The sequence below is a fragment of the Plectropomus leopardus genome, chromosome 7 (genome assembly GCF_008729295.1).
Source record: "Plectropomus leopardus isolate mb chromosome 7, YSFRI_Pleo_2.0, whole genome shotgun sequence".
Lineage (NCBI taxonomy): Eukaryota > Metazoa > Chordata > Actinopteri > Perciformes > Serranidae > Plectropomus > Plectropomus leopardus.
In genome coordinates, this window is record NC_056469.1 from 8,796,769 (window position 1) to 8,812,115 (window position 15,347).

Sequence of the window (15,347 nt, forward strand, 5' to 3'; positions counted from 1 at the left end):
TTGTGGTCATTATAATTGCGAGGTGTGATCCAGCCATGCTGAAAGTAACACAATAGCATGCATGGCCATGTGCCATACCTCCCCTCATTGTACTGGATAACAAGCAAAGCACAGCAGAGCTGAGCTGGGCTGGGCCTGGTTAGCACTTGGACAGCAGACCACCCTTGGAAAATGGAGTTGCCTCTGGAGGAATTGTTTGTTAGAGGCCAATGGAGGATGTGACTTGCTTAACACCCCAGTATATCTGGGCCTGTATGGTGGCAAGAGTTGCAGCATATCTCAGTCCCTCTGGGATTTTGCGACGTCTCAATCTCAACAATTAACATAAATTAAGCCAGTGCCTGTGAATTCTGCCGGGTCTTGCAATTATGTCCAATTCCTGCAACTTCAACCAAAATTTTACTATTTAAAATGGGTGATATCTCAATTCATTGTAAACTGCATACAGAGTATTGATCCACTCAGCCCCTTTTTGCCCCTCTCTGTCTGTTTAGCTTGTGGCTAGTGCTACACTTGACACTGGGACAGACACAAAGTGACAGGCATAACTGCTAGCATCACATGGCTAACATTACCCAATGGGTTACCCAAGAATCAAGCCCTTTTGGTGCTGGTGTGAGATTGTTGGGACTGTTTAACGGCTCTGTGTTGAATGTTAGTTACTGCTGCTGAGTTAGCTTGTGCTAACCCATCAGAGAAAGTAGGAAGAGGGCAGCTCATGGCCACGTACTTCTGGATGGGATTTCCCCCCATTATGCTTTCTCTCCTTGGTTGTCACAGCTATGTCCTATTGACTATATACGTACAACTAAAGCGAGGTAATGTGTAATATTTTATCCTAAGTTCATCCAGGACACTTGTCACCCATCTTGATCATATATTTTTGTTTATTTATTAAGGAGGAATTTGATAATATACAATAGCAACTGCAGATACAGTATTCAGTAGAATGGGTTGATGATGCAGTCACATCACAGAGGCCATTGTCATCAGATTTTTAATTTAGTACAAAAAAAAAAACAAGTTCAATTTGAGCGAACGCTGTTTAAATCCCTAGCTGGAAAAAGAATCCTCACTTGCAGCACATGCCGCAGACGCCGAGCACGCAGCAGCCACAGCAATAACGGCATCTAATGGGGCCACTCTGATGCTTCCCTCTGATGTTAAATGGCATCTGTGAAAACAAAAGCAGACAGGTGTTCTCCATCATTTATTTTTTCATCCTGTCTTATGTGAGAAGTATCAGGGCAGTTTACATTAGAATTATCTCATACTAAGGGACTTAATTTAGTCAGTCATTAGAACGTACCATCCATGTTTCCACTGACGTCTCTTCATATTCAGCAGCTGGATAGTCAGTGCCGACTGGCTCCTCCAGCTCTTGCACCTGTTTAAAAATTGTTAACATTTAGTCTTAACAATTAAAAAAAATACTCATAGAAAGAAGACAGGTGTTCTCCAGTATAATTTTTTTGCCATTCTGTCTTACATAACTATCAGGGCAGTTTACATTAGAATTATCTCATGTTAAATGATTTTTTTTTATTCAGTCATTAGAAGGTACCATCCATGTTTCCACTGATGTCTCTTCATATTCAGCACCTGGATTGTCAGTGCCGACTGGATCCTCTATCTCTTTCACCTGTTAAAAAATGTGAACATTTAGTCTTAGCATTTAAAAAAAATCTCATAGATAATAATATTGTGAAATAAGTTCAAGTTGAATTTTTACTTCAGTGACTGGGACAGCTAGGCTCTTCTGAATACAAATAAAGGTGAGCACAATGGCCACTGCAACACCGAGTGTCTTCATCTTAGGATCTTAGGGTTTGACTGGTTGTTAAAAGTCCTTAAAGTGCAGAGCATCTAAACCTCAGATGTTTTGGTGAATCTTGTCAGCTCTTTGAGTTGGTGTCCTGTCTGATGACTGAGTCTGTGAAACATGCTGTTATTTATACTAAGTCAGGCCACCGTTGCTTCATCCCCAGCTGCACTTAGCCTTCTTGCCTCCAGGCATGGGCTTGCATCACTCCCTGGATGATTCCTGGTGTTGTTTTCGGAATTTCCTAAGTAATGGGATGTTCGATGTTCTCTGTTTACTCTGTGTTAAGGTTAAGGTTAAGGTTAAGATTAGGGGCCAGTGTCTTTAACATCAGCAGTAAACAGAACACACAGTTCCAATATATGCAATGTGGAATTAAAACACACTCTGTCCTTGTGTGCACTATGTGAACTCTCCTTCAACAAAGTGCAAAAGTACTGAAATCAGATTTTTTTTTTTTAAACTTTAGCTACCTTATTACAATACTAATACTAATGTGTTGGCATTTGTGACCCACTGTTGATAGGTCAATGTCTGGGCCTGAAAGGATAGATAACAATTCAAATCATCAAAAAACACCTAAACATTATCACCTAAATATTATATTTTTTTTACTTTTAGCATTGTCTGGTTGTTCCCAAAAAGTAAAGGTAACACTGATAATGTCACGGGCCATTTAAATGTTTGGTAACTTCAGGCTTTCCAGATATCTAGGGCAATAACCAAAATCCCTTTTTTAATGTCACTCTGTCCCATTTACCGATAACCCTTTCGGGTCACCATTAGTTCAGCACTAAGTTCTCGATGCCAGCAAACAGTATCCTGAATAGCTCCACATCTTTTGCAATATACAGCTGAGTAGCATTTTTTTAAGATGAGAAGGGAGCATCACCTTCAGCATTTTTTAAATGGCTATTTAAAGTAAGGGTGGACCGATATTGGTTTTTCAGGGCCTATATCGATACTGATTATTAGTAGTTAATGAGACTTTGTTTAAATGCCTTTAGAAAATGTTTAATCAACAACTTCAACATCAAATACAGCAAGTTCTCAGCAACTTTTTTCTTCTAAAGTCAAGTGAAAATTTAAATAAAATAATAAAAATACCTCCCTTTGGTTGTACAAAGCAAAATTTCCTCCCATGCTGAATCTTTCTTTGCACTTTTTAATTAATTAATTTTATCAGTGACCATTAAAATAAAATGCATTTGAATTCTCAGTATAACTCAGAAGTGCAGTATGTTTTTTTTGAATAGTTGAATGTTAAGTCTCATTCCCAGGTTTATTTATTCATTTTTTATAAACTTGACACATTCATGAGTCAGTTCAGTTAAAGTCAGAATGGAACTGCTGCTGCTTTTGGACCACGACCCACTGCCCTATTTATCCAATCTCCTGTTTTTCCAATCCACTTAAATTTTAAAGAAGTGGAAGCCTGTATTATGTACTACAAGATAATATAAGCATTTATTTTTTTTTCTTTTGCTGATAATATTACCAGCAGATTATTTCATTTTTTGACCAAATGCAAAGTGTGACTGTGGAGTTGGGTCAATCTCTGATTGGGTCTCTAAGTTTGATTTACCATTGTGACACGTCCTGGCAAATTAAAGGCAGTCATATTTTAAATGAATAATTTTTTAAATACAATCATCTTATCTGGGCTTACACAGGTCAGGTCATTCATCATTGTTATAAGAACTTGTTCACACATTATATATAAGTCCAATGATAGTTTATTGTATTGTGTAATAATCTGTAGTATTTGCAGATGTTTAATGATGCAGCCACATCACTGAGCATAAATGAACTACAGAATGACCAAATACAGCAACATCCACAGAGTTATTGTAAAAGTCCTTTAAAAGGAAAATGTGTTTAAAAAAAAAAAAAAAAAAGGTTCTTGTGGAAGTCTAATCCGGTTGCAGGAATCTTCAGAAGTCGCAGCGGACACCGCACATAACACCATCTTTTGTTGGGTAGCAGTAAGGAGTGCATTTAGGTGCACGCTTCTCTCTGGTATTTAAAGGCGTCTGTGTGAAAGACAAGAGACGTGAGTCTCCAAGATTGTGTCTCATTCTGTTTGCTCCCTAGTTCTTTAGACAGAACTGGTTCATAGTGTTTGGCTAAATACATTCAGTTAACTGAATATACCTTCTCTTTTTCCACTGGCCACTGTGGATGATCAGCAACTGGAAGGTCACCATTGTCATAGTTCACTGGCTCTTCCAGCTCCTGTACCTGTGGATGGATTTTGATTGTTTAGGAATGATATCTTAGTGTTTTCATAAAACACTAATAACTAAAAAGCAAAAGAAATGATTGTTCTTACTCCAGCGAGGGGTAAGGCAGAGCTCTCCTGAGTGCAGATGAAGGCGAGCATGACGGCCACTGCAACTGCAACACTGAATGTCTTCATCTTAGGAGAGCAGAAGTGGTTCAGTTGGTGAGCAGATCTCTTGGTGACTCTTGTTAGGTCCTCTGTCTGTGTGATGGTTGAGTGTGTAAAATCTCAGGGTATTTATACTCAGTGGGGCCACTGTTGCTTCATCACGGGCAGCACACACGTATCTGCCTCCAGTAATGGGCTTTGCATCACAACTGACTGATGCTGGGAAAAAGTGGGAATTTTCTGCTTTTGACCTTTGGTCGTATTGTGTGTTACACAACAGCAAATCAACCAAATTTTAGTTTTCAGTATTTTCCCTTGTCATACCCGTAAAAGAGGCATTGTGACTATTGTTTGTTTGTTTCTATCATTTGTGTTTATTGCTCATTTTCAAAAGAGTTTACATTCATTCTGCTAATGATGGTGTTGGTGATCCCCTCCGCGCATGTGTCTGTGCATGTGTGCAAATTTGTGTGATATAACTGCCTCAGTCATTATTGTATAACAGATGGGTGTTTTTCTGGGATGAACTATGAATTTTTTTTTTTTTTTTTTTTTTGTATTTTAAGTTATTGACAGATACATACAAATAGTATGTACTCCATTGCTGTAATTCTCCTTAACATTCCTTTGCAAATTATGCATTGTATCTTATGTGTAAATACAAAGGAACAAGAAAAAAAGAGGATTTTTGTTTCATTACAAAATCACTTGGTTTTCTCCTAAGACCATTAACAACACACACATACACCTATGTGTGCATGTGTGAACCTATGTATGCACATGCAACAAGAGGAGAAAGTGAAATCTGAAATCTGAAAAAATCTGAAAATCTGAAAAAATCTGAAATCTTTTCTCAGTTAAGGACGACATTTAGGATTTTCCATACGACAAAAACATGTTTCTGATAACGGTATTTTGGAAAGAAACCCTATCTTATCCTAGGATAGACTTAAGCTATTGCACAACTGACCTAACTGGGGGATTTCCAAGGCTGGGAATGTCATGTCCTGAATTCAAAATATGCAGGATAACAGAAACACAGAAATACAGTATAATGATTAAAAGGCTACTCAAACCATATGATAATGCTTTGAATTTCAATACTTTAAATCAGTTAATTATCGTGAATAAATTCAAATAACTGACTAGAAAACTCCCTGAACAAAGGTTGATGTAATGGCTTGTCCATCTTGAACAGCCTACCAGTACATTGTAATCAAAGACACAGACAGTCTGTGTACACTCTGTACATGGACACAGGCATGACAGGACAGTGCCAATTAAGGTATCACATTTACAGTCAGCATATTGTAAGGATTTGTTACGTTTAGATAAGATAAAAGGTCCAAGATAGGATAGGACAGCCATGAGCCTAGGGCTTGCCACTATAAGATGATCATATATATTTTTGTATCTTTGAAACCCATGATAGTACAAGCCTTTTTTTCTTTAATGAGGAGTATTGCAGTGGTATGCCAGTTTTCAACGTATACCCTGGTCTGAAAAGTCACGGTTATGATACTGTGTACATTTGCTTATTTACAGTACTCCAGAGAAAATGCAACTGGTCGGAGAATTTACCTTTATTTTGCTTGTAGTTATTTTTTAATTTTATACTTCCATTAATGTAAATGATAAATAAGCTGAAAAAAAAAAAAAATATATATTATGTTGTAAAAAACTGTGACATTTCCTGAGACAGTTATTGTATGGTGAAAATCTCATTGCAGCCCCACTGAAAAACCAGGTGACGTACAGCGCCAAAAAGAGTCAGTTTATTTATAAGGATTCTTTAATTGTGTCTAACGCAGTCTTTAATTTGAAAAATACCTTGTGCACGTGCAGGAAATCTAAATCACAGTGAGCAATGCGTTCATTCTTATTAAATCATATGCAACATCTCCAACCTAACTACCCTGCTATTAAACAATTCAGTCTCATGTCAAATTGTGTAAAACCTACGTTTGTCCAAGCAGCAAAACATTGCAGTTTCACAAACATGGCTCAAAAACTGTGGCATTCCCTCGTTTCTCTTCCCTATCCTTTTTATTGACCTAGGTCAGCTCACATGACTGTCAACTTTCTCTCTGGGGAAAACCAAAAAAAAAAAACAAAAAAATGGGGGTTGAGGGGTACATTGCCACTACTTTCAGTGGAAAATGTTGTATTCTAATATGGTGTCAACATTAAATTGCATTTGGATAAACACTTCTAGTGAGAAGTGTAAATTTTGTTTTCCCCGTCTTCACTTATTGAATGTGTATGATCCTTTTTTTTTTCTAAGACAGTTTTATCAGGCCTGGCTAAGAAATTTTTTTAAATATTACATTTTCTATCATTGCTATGGTGGTTGCTAAGGACACTTATCTGATCTTAAAATTGTGGCATAGTGCCCTTTAAAAATGTTATTTCAGCAACCATACAGACCATAACAGTGATAGAAAATGTAATATTTCAAACATTTTCTGGCAAGACATGAGGATACAATACTGCATTTTCCACTGAAAATAGAAGGAATGCCCTACTTTTTTGTTTTGTTTTTGTTATTGTTTTTTTTTTCAGCAGAGAGAAACTTGAAAGTCACATGAGCTGACGTCGGACAATCAAAAAGTATAGGGAAGAGGAGGAACATAGGAATGCCACAATTTGAGCTGCTTTTGTTAAACTGCAGCATTTCCGGTTCACAATTAAAGGTGAGAGTGGGTTGAGTCCTTCATTAAATACTGCTCCAACATGTTGTGACGATAAAAATACAACACAATGTATTTTTTCACTTATGCAAAAGATATGGACAAAGTGCTCTGCAGTATCTGATTCTTAGTGCATGGATGATGCAGTCAAATATTTGAGCACTGAGTGCTTTTAGGAACCACATCTTAGTGTTTTGATAAAATCACTCAAACTGAACCTAAAAGCCAAAGAAAAAATGAAAGTCATATTTTAACTCCAGTGAGGGGTAGGGCAGAGCTCTTCTGAGTGCAAATGTATGCGAGAGCGACAGCCACAGCATCTGCAACACTGAATATTTTTTATCTCAGCAGAAAAGATGTGTAGTTGTTTACCAGCATTTTCTGCTGTTGTCCTTTTGCCATTTTGTTTCTTCAGTGTATCATAGTGTGGCAGAAATACCTGCAAGAAAACATTCATGCATGATGCCCAGTTATCTCATCTCGGTTCAGTTTGCTGTGTACTTTTAAAAGTAGTACTCTTTTTTTATGCAAGATAAATGTGGAACATTTTAGAAGACAAACTATACATCATGCCATGATGAATTGTTTTTCAGTTGTGTATTTTCATTGTAAAACAAACAGTTCACACGTTAAATATGAGTAAAAAAAGTTTATTGTTATAATACACTGTAGTATCTGCAGATATTTAGGATACTATCACATGACTGAGCATATATGAACTACAGCGTGACCAAATTCAGTCACATCTTCTGGTTTGCAAGAGCCGGTAAAGCAAGTAGTAAAATAGTGAACTAGCTGTAAGAGTAAAAAGTGTAACATTGTAATGTTAGGTGGTTGTTGAGGAGGTCAACAGCAGAAGTCGCAGCGGACACCACAGAAGACGCCGTCACCAGTCGGGTAGCAGTAAGGAGTGCATTTAACACAGAGAGACCGCTTCTCTCTGATGTTAAACTGCCTCTGTGTGAAAGACAAGAGACATGAAAGTCATCTCAGCATATCTTCAGCATTATCTCACACTGTTTTTGGTGGTTCATGGTGGTTGGCTTAATTCAGTCAGTTAATTGAACTTACATTCCCCATTTCCATTGGCCACTCTTGATGATCAGCAACTGGATTGTCACCATTGTCATTGTTTACTGGCTGCTCCAGCTCTTCTACCTGTTGAGAAATTTGGAATATTTAGAAATGACATCGCAGTTTTACAACCACCAATTACAAATAATAAGCAAAAGAGATGATTTTGAAGTAATTTTCTTACTCCAGTGAGGGGTAAGGCAGAGCTCTCCTGAGTGCAGATGAAGGCGAGCATGACGGCCACTGCAACTGCAACACTGAATGTCTTCATCTTAGGAGAGCAGAAGTGGTTCAGTTGGTGAGCAGATCTCTTGGTGACTCTTGTTAGGTCCTCTGTCTGTGTGATGGTTGAGTGTGTAAAATCTCAGGGTATTTATACTCAGTGGGGCCACTGTTGCTTCATCACGGGCAGCACACACGTATCTGCCTCCAGTAATGGGCTTTGCATCACAACTGACTGATGCTGGGAAAAAGTGGGAATTTTTCTGCTTTTGACCTTTGGTCGTATTGTGTGTTACACAACAGCAAATCAACCAAATTTTAGTTTTCAGTATTTTCCCTTGTCATACCTGTAAAAGAGGCATTATGACTATTGTTTGTTTGTTTCTATCATTTTGTTTATTGCTCATTTTCAAAAGAGTTTACATTCATTCTGCTAATGATGGTGTTGGTGATCCCCTCCTCCGCGCATGTGTCTGTGCATGTGTGCGAGTTTGTGTGATATAACTGCCTCAGTCATTATTGTGTAACAGATGGGTGTTTTCTGGGATGAACTATGCATTTTTTTGTTTTTTTTTTTTTGTTATTTAAGTTATTGACAGATACGTACAAATAGTATGTACTCCATTTCTGTAATTCTCTTAACATTCCTTTGCAAATTATGCATTGTATCTTATGTGTAAATACAAAGGAACAAGAAAAAAAGAGGATGTTTGTTTCATTACAAATCACTTGGTTTTCTCCTAAGAGACCATTAACAACACACACACATACACCTATGTGTGCATGTGTTAACCTATGTATGCATATGCAACAAGAGGAGAAAGAGTGGATAAAACTTTCTAAGTCTGAAATCTTTTCTCAGTTAAGGACGACATTTAGGATTTTCCATACGACAAAAACATGTTTCTGATAACGGTATTTTGGAAAGAAACCCTATCTTATCCTCGGATAGACTTAAGCTATTGCACAACTGACCTAACTGGGGGATTTCCAAGGCCGGGAATGTCATGTCCTGAATTCAAAATGACTGCCAAAATGTGTCTGTATGGCAATGGCAATGAAGAAGCAGGATAACAGAAACACAGAAATACAGTATAATGATTAAAAGGCTACTCAAACCATATGATAATGCTTTGAATTTCAATACTTTAAATCAGTTAATTATCGTGAATAAATTCAAATAACTGACTAGAAAACTCCCTGAACAAAGGTTGATGTAATGGCTTGTCCATCTTGAACAGCCTACCAGTACATTGTAATCAAAGACACAGACAGTCTGTGTACACTCTGTACATGGACACAGGCATGACAGGACAGTGCCAATTAAGGTATCACATTTACAGTCAACATATTGTAAGGATTTGTTACATTTAGATAAGATAAAAGGTCCAAGATAGGATAGGACAGCCATGAGCCTAGGGCTTGCCACTATAAGATGATCATATATATTTTTGTATCTTTGAAACCCATGATAGTACAATCCTTTTTTTCTTTAATGAGGAGTATTGCAGTGGTATGCCAGTTTCAACGTATACCCTGGTCTGAAAAGTCACGGTTATGATACTGTGTACATTTGCTTATTTACAGTACTCCAGAGAAAATGCAACTGGTCGGAGAATTTACCTTTATTTTGCTTGTAGTTATTTTTTAATTTTATACTTCCATTAATGTAAATGATGAATAAGCTGATAAAAAAAATATATATATATATATTATGTTGTAAAACTGTGACATTTCCTGAGACAGTTATTGTATGGTGAAAATCTCATTGCAGCCCCACTGAAAAACCAGGTGACGTACAGCGCCAAAAAGAGTCAGTTTATTTATAAGGATTCTTTAATTGTGTCTAACGCAGTCTTTAATTTGAAAAATACCTTGTGCACGTGCAGGAAATCTAAATCACAGTGAGCAATGCGTTCATTCTTATTAAATCATATGCAACATCTCCAACCTAACTACCCTGCTATTAAACAATTCAGTCTCATGTCAAATTGTGTAAAACCTGCGTTTGTCCAAGCAGCAAAATATTGCAGTTTCACAAACATGGCTCAAAAACTGTGGCATTCCCTCGTTTCTCTTCCCTATCCTTTTTATTGACCTAGGTCAGCTCACATGACTGTCAACTTTCTCTCTGGGGAAAACAAAAAAATGGGGGTTGAGGGGTACATTGCCACTACTTTCAGTGGAAAATGTTGTATTCTAATATGGTGTCAACATTAAATTGCATTTGGATAAAACTTCTAGTGAGAAGTGTACATTTTGTTTTCCCTGTCTTCACTTATTGAATGTGTATGATCCTTTTTTTTTTTCTAAGACAGTTTTATCAGGCCTGGCTAAGAAATTTTTTAAATATTACATTTTCTATCATTGCTATGGTGGTTGCTAAGGACACTTATCTGATCTTAAAATTGTGGCATAGTGCCCTTTAAAAATGCTATTTCAGCAACCATACAGACCATAACAGTGATAGAAAATGTAATTTTTCAAACATTTTCTGGCAAGACATGAGGATACAATACTGCATTTTCCACTGAAAATAGAAGGAATGCCCTACTTTTTTGTTTTGTTTTTGTTATTGTTTTTTTTTTTTCAGCAGAGAGAAACTTGAAAGTCACATGAGCTGACGTCGGACAATCAAAAAGTATAGGGAAGAGGAGGAACATAGGAATGCCACAATTTGAGCTGCTTTTGTTAAACTGCAGCATTTCCGGTTCACAATTAAAGGTGAGAGTGGGTTGAGTCCTTCATTAAATACTGCTCCAATGTGTTGTGAAGATAAAAATACAACACAATGTATTTTTTCACTGATGCAAAAGATATGGACAAAGTGCTCTGCAGTATCTGATTCTTAGTGCATGGATGATGCAGTCAAATATTTGAGCACTGAGTGCTTTTAGGAACCACATCTTAGTGTTTTGATAAAATCACTCAAACTGAACCTAAAAGCCAAAGAAAAAATGAAAGTCATATTTTAACTCCAGTGAGGGGTAGGGCAGAGCTCTTCTGAGTGCAAATGTATGCGCGAGCGACAGCCACAGCATCTGCAACGCTGAATATTTTTATCTCAGCAGAGAAGATGTTTAGTTGTTTACCAGCATTTTCTGCTGTTGTCCTTTTGCCATTTTGTTTCTTCAGTGTATCATAGTGTGGCAGAAATACCTGCAAGAAAACATTCATGCATGATGCCCAGTTATCTCATCTTGGTTCAGTGTGCACAGAACCTTTTAAAAGTAGTACTCTTTTTTTGTGCAAGATAAATGTGGAACATTTTAGAAGACAAATTATACATCATGCCATGATGAACTGTTTTTTAGTTGTGCATTTTCATTGTAAAACAAACGGTTCACACGTTAAATATGAGTAAAAAAAGTTTATTGTTATAATACACTGTAGTATCTGCAGATATTTAGGATACTATCACATTACTGAGCATATATGAACTACAGCGTGACCAAATTCAGTCACATCTTCTGGTTTGCAAGAGCCGGTAAAGCAAGTAGTAAAATAGTGAACTAGCTGTAAGAGGAAAAAGTGTAACATTGTAATGTTAGGTGGTTGTTGAGGAGGTCAACAGCAGAAGTCGCAGCGGACACCACAGAAGACGCCGTCACCAGTCGGGTAGCAGTAAGGAGTGCATTTAACAGGAGACCGCTTCTCTCTGATGTTAAACTGCCTCTGTGTGAAAGACAAGAGACATGAAGTGCTCATCTTCAGCATTATCTCACACTGTTTTTGGTGGTTCATGGTGGTTGGCTTAATTCAGTCAGTTAATTGAACTTACATTCCCCATTTCCATTGGCCACTCTTGATGATCAGCAACTGGATTGTCACCATTGTCATTGTTTACTGGCTGCTCCAGCTCTTCTACCTGTTGAGAAATTTGGAATATTTAGAAATGACATCGCAGTTTTACAACCACCAATTACAAATAATAAGCAAAAGAGATGATTTTGAAGTAATTTTCTTACTCCAGCGAGGGGTAAGGCAGAGCTCTCCTGAGTGCAGATGAAGGCGAGCATGACGGCCACTGCAACTGCAACACTGAATGTCTTCATCTTAGGAGAGCAGAAGTGGTTCAGTTGGTGAGCAGATCTCTTGGTGACTCTTGTTAGGTCCTCTGTCTGTGTGATGGTTGAGTGTGTAAAATCTCAGGGTATTTATACTCAGTGGGGCCACTGTTGCTTCATCACGGGCAGCACACACGTATCTGCCTCCAGTAATGGGCTTTGCATCACAACTGACTGATGCTGGGAAAAAGTGGGAATTTTTCTGCTTTTGACCTTTGGTCGTATCAATTGTTCCACAACAGATCAACAATATTTTAAGCTGGAGTTAATGCTTGTTTTTCTCTGTTCTCATTATTTGTTTTCATTTTCTTCTGTTTCTTTTTCACTTATTAAAAATCTTAGCCATATAAAATCTGTTTATACTAGCAGTCTGTTAATGATAGTGTTTGTGAGTACCTATATATAATGAATAAGTATCGAAATGTGTGTCAGTGTGTTTCTGTGCATTTTTGTGAAAATGTGTGTGTGGGTGTCTTACGACTGTCTCAGTCATTATTGTGTAACAAATGAGTGTTCACTTCAGGTCACTTTGTGTTAATCACACACACTTGCATACGCAGCACATGGTTGCACAAAGAACATGTTTGCATTTAGGTAAAATGCCCATTTCGTCTCAGGAAAGCACATTTAGCTCTTTCACAACTGTCCTAACTTTGGTATTTCCCAGGAATCCTCAGTGAAGATAGCATGAACTCTGTCTTAAATTCAAAATAACTGTCAAAAATGTGCCTGTGGCGACAAAGGTGGTTGGAGAACAACATGAACACCAAAATATAATTATTAGTTGGCAACTCAAACCAAACAACAACACTTTAAATTTCAGAAATTAACTTAATAAATCAATTTGGATCCATTCACGTAGTTGAAAATTAATGTTCCTGAGAAGATGGGGTTTCCTTTCCTCCACTGACACAATTACTGCCTCCAAGTCATCATAGCTAATTGAATTCCCATCTATTTTTGTCCATGGTTGCAAGTTAGCTAGTAAGTGACGAGTGAGAGCTGTTGACATTATGGCTTGTCCATCTCGAGTGGCCTACCAGTAGTTAAACTCCAATGAAGGAATTATTCTGTATTCATTACAAACACAGATACAAGCATGACCGAATAATTGCAAAATGAAGAATCCAATTTACAGCTTACCATTTCTTGAGTTAAGATATGAGGTCTAAGACAGGATAGGACGAAGCCATGAGTTTAGGAGTTGCTCTCATGAAAAGCAATTCATGGAAATATCCTTAAATCCAAGAAATGTGCTGAAGTCTGAGGAATGTCCCAAAAGCCTAGAAACATCCTAAAGTCCTAGATGTCCTGAAGTCTTAGCAACATCTTAAAATTCTAGAAACGTGATAAAATCCAAGAAATGTCCAAAAATTCTTGAACGTCCTAAAATTGAGGGAATATCCTAAAATCCTAGCAATGTCCCCAAATACCAGAAACATCCTAAAATCCTAGAAATGTGCTAAAGTCCTAGCAATGTCCCAAAATCCAAAACATCCTAAAATACTAGAAATGTCCTCAAATCTGAGGAATGTCCTTAAATCATGGGAATGTCCTAAAATTCTATACATCTATATACATCTATCTATACAAGTCTTAGAAATATCCCCACATCCCAGAAACAATATCATATCCTAGAAGCATCCTAAAATCCTGTAAACACGCCAAAGTTGTAGATACATATGTCCAAAAATGTCCTGAAAAATGACTTAGTATTCTGCTTTATGTGTAACATAAATACTTACAGCAGGAGATGCATTTGACACAGTTAAACGCAAGGTCACTCTCTTAGTAGACATCAGATTTAACTAGTCAAATTATACGTTATGTTAATAAATCTGTTTGTTCATTGTGTACATTGGTAAAAGAAGACATTTACACATTAAATATAGGTAAAATAAAAGTTTATTGTCATAAAACACTGTGGTATCTGCAGATATTCAATGATGCAATCACATCACTGAACATATGAACTCCAGCATGACCAAATGCAGTAACATCTTCTGATTTTCAAGAAGCACATGTACAATTGAAAATGTGGAAATTGCTTTAAGAGAAAAAGCACAACAAATTCATAGTAAGCAGTTGTCGTGGAAGTCTGTTACTGGAAAATGCAGCGGACACCGCACTCGACTCCATCACCAGTTGGGTAGCAGTAAGGAAAGCAGATAGGCCCCCCTGGAATCTGAGTGAAAGACAAGAGATATGAAGTGATGATCTTCAAGATTATCTCTCGTTCTGTTTGTTCTCTGACAGAATTGGCTCATGATGTTTGGCTAAATTCAGTCAGTTAACTTAATATACCTTCCCCCTTTTCACTCGACTCAGTGGATGATCAGCATCTGGAAGGTCACCGTTGTTATTGTTCACTGGCTGCTCCAGCTCTTCTAACTGTGGATGAATATTGAATGTTGAGGAACGTCATCTAAGTGTTTTCACAAAACACTAATAACCAGAAAGCAAAAAAAAAAATAATTTTCTTACTCCAGTGAGGGGTAAGGCAGAGCTCTCCTGAGTGCAGATGAAGGCGAGCATGACGGCCACTGCAACTGCAACACTGAATGTCTTCATCTTAGGAGAGCAGAAGTGGTTCAGTTGGTGAGCAGATCTCTTGGTGACTCTTGTTAGGTCCTCTGTCTGTGTGATGGTTGAGTGTGTAAAATCTCAGGGTATTTATACTCAGTGGGGCCACTGTTGCTTCATCACAGGCAGACCTGCTGTCAGTAATGGGCTTTGCATCACAACTGACTAATGCTGACAATAGAAATGGAAATTTTTCTGCTTTTGATCTTTATCCATACTGTCAAATGAAGTATATTTTAAGGAAATTCAATATTTCCTTTTGCCATAAAAGTCAAAATGCCCATTATTTTCAACACTTGTTTAATTCCCATTATATGTTTATTTTCTTCTTTTTCTTAAAAAACAAACAAACAAACAAAAAAACAAAATCTAACCCATATCATACTAGTTCCCTTTTAATGATAGTGTTTGTGAGTACCTGCACGTATAATGATTAAGTATTCTTAGTGTGTGTCAGTGTGTGCCTGTGCATTTGTGTGTGAGTGGGTGCCTTATGA

At 37.4% G+C, this 15,347-nt stretch overlaps 3 protein-coding genes across 6 annotated transcripts; all 3 read right to left on the reverse strand.

Annotated features, from left to right (window-relative positions):
• Positions 1-869: 869 nt before the first annotated feature.
• LOC121945807 (hepcidin-like) lies at positions 870-4,329 on the reverse strand. Of its 2 annotated transcripts, XM_042490147.1 has the most exons (5): positions 4,155-4,329; positions 3,977-4,063; positions 1,565-1,642; positions 1,310-1,387; positions 870-1,174 (listed from the first exon to the last, which is right to left on the reverse strand). In XM_042490147.1, the coding sequence occupies exons 1-5, from the start codon at positions 4,239-4,241 to the stop codon at positions 1,073-1,075; spliced, it is 432 nt and encodes a 143-aa protein (XP_042346081.1). In that variant the 5' UTR covers positions 4,242-4,329; the 3' UTR covers positions 870-1,072. The 2 variants fall into 2 exon arrangements, with proteins under 2 accessions (XP_042346081.1, XP_042346082.1); XM_042490148.1 differs by lacking the exon at positions 1,310-1,387.
• A 3,209-nt stretch (positions 4,330-7,538) lies between these two features.
• Positions 7,539-8,332, reverse strand: LOC121945808 (hepcidin-like). Its single transcript, XM_042490150.1, has 3 exons — positions 8,163-8,332; positions 7,976-8,062; positions 7,539-7,861 (listed from the first exon to the last, which is right to left on the reverse strand). The coding sequence occupies exons 1-3, from the start codon at positions 8,247-8,249 to the stop codon at positions 7,751-7,753; spliced, it is 285 nt and encodes a 94-aa protein (XP_042346084.1). The 5' UTR covers positions 8,250-8,332; the 3' UTR covers positions 7,539-7,750.
• Positions 8,333-11,555: 3,223 nt separating this feature from the next.
• LOC121945740 (hepcidin-like) lies at positions 11,556-14,922 on the reverse strand. Of its 3 annotated transcripts, none has more exons than XM_042490052.1 (3): positions 14,752-14,920; positions 11,982-12,068; positions 11,556-11,875 (listed from the first exon to the last, which is right to left on the reverse strand). In XM_042490052.1, the coding sequence occupies exons 1-3, from the start codon at positions 14,836-14,838 to the stop codon at positions 11,768-11,770; spliced, it is 282 nt and encodes a 93-aa protein (XP_042345986.1). In that variant the 5' UTR covers positions 14,839-14,920; the 3' UTR covers positions 11,556-11,767. The 3 variants fall into 3 exon arrangements, with proteins under 3 accessions (XP_042345986.1, XP_042345985.1, XP_042345987.1); XM_042490051.1 differs by lacking the exon at positions 14,752-14,920 and adding an exon at positions 12,169-12,336; XM_042490053.1 differs by lacking the exons at positions 11,556-11,875; positions 11,982-12,068 and adding exons at positions 14,155-14,452; positions 14,572-14,658 and having other exon boundaries at positions 14,752-14,922.
• Positions 14,923-15,347: the final 425 nt, after the last annotated feature.

Coding starts and splice junctions, on each gene's coding strand:
- LOC121945807 (XM_042490147.1), bottom strand. CDS start 4,241: ATGAAGACATTCAGTGTTGCAGTTGCAGTGGCCGTCATGCTCGCCTTC. Junction 4,064..4,154: donor CTGCCTTACCCCTCGCTGGA/GTAAGAACAATC, acceptor ATCCATCCACAG/GTACAGGAGCTGGAAGAGCC. Junction 1,175..1,309: donor CGTCAGTGGAAACATGGATG/GTACGTTCTAAT, acceptor TTGTTTTCACAG/ATGCCATTTAACATCAGAGG.
- LOC121945808 (XM_042490150.1), bottom strand. CDS start 8,249: ATGAAGACATTCAGTGTTGCAGTTGCAGTGGCCGTCATGCTCGCCTTC. Junction 8,063..8,162: donor CTGCCTTACCCCTCACTGGA/GTAAGAAAATTA, acceptor ATTTCTCAACAG/GTAGAAGAGCTGGAGCAGCC. Junction 7,862..7,975: donor GGCCAATGGAAATGGGGAAT/GTAAGTTCAATT, acceptor TCTTTCACACAG/AGGCAGTTTAACATCAGAGA.
- LOC121945740 (XM_042490052.1), bottom strand. CDS start 14,838: ATGAAGACATTCAGTGTTGCAGTTGCAGTGGCCGTCATGCTCGCCTTC. Junction 12,069..14,751: donor CTGCCTTACCCCTCACTGGA/GTAAGAAAATTA, acceptor ATTTCTCAACAG/GTAGAAGAGCTGGAGCAGCC. Junction 11,876..11,981: donor GGCCAATGGAAATGGGGAAT/GTAAGTTCAATT, acceptor TCTTTCACACAG/AGGCAGTTTAACATCAGAGA.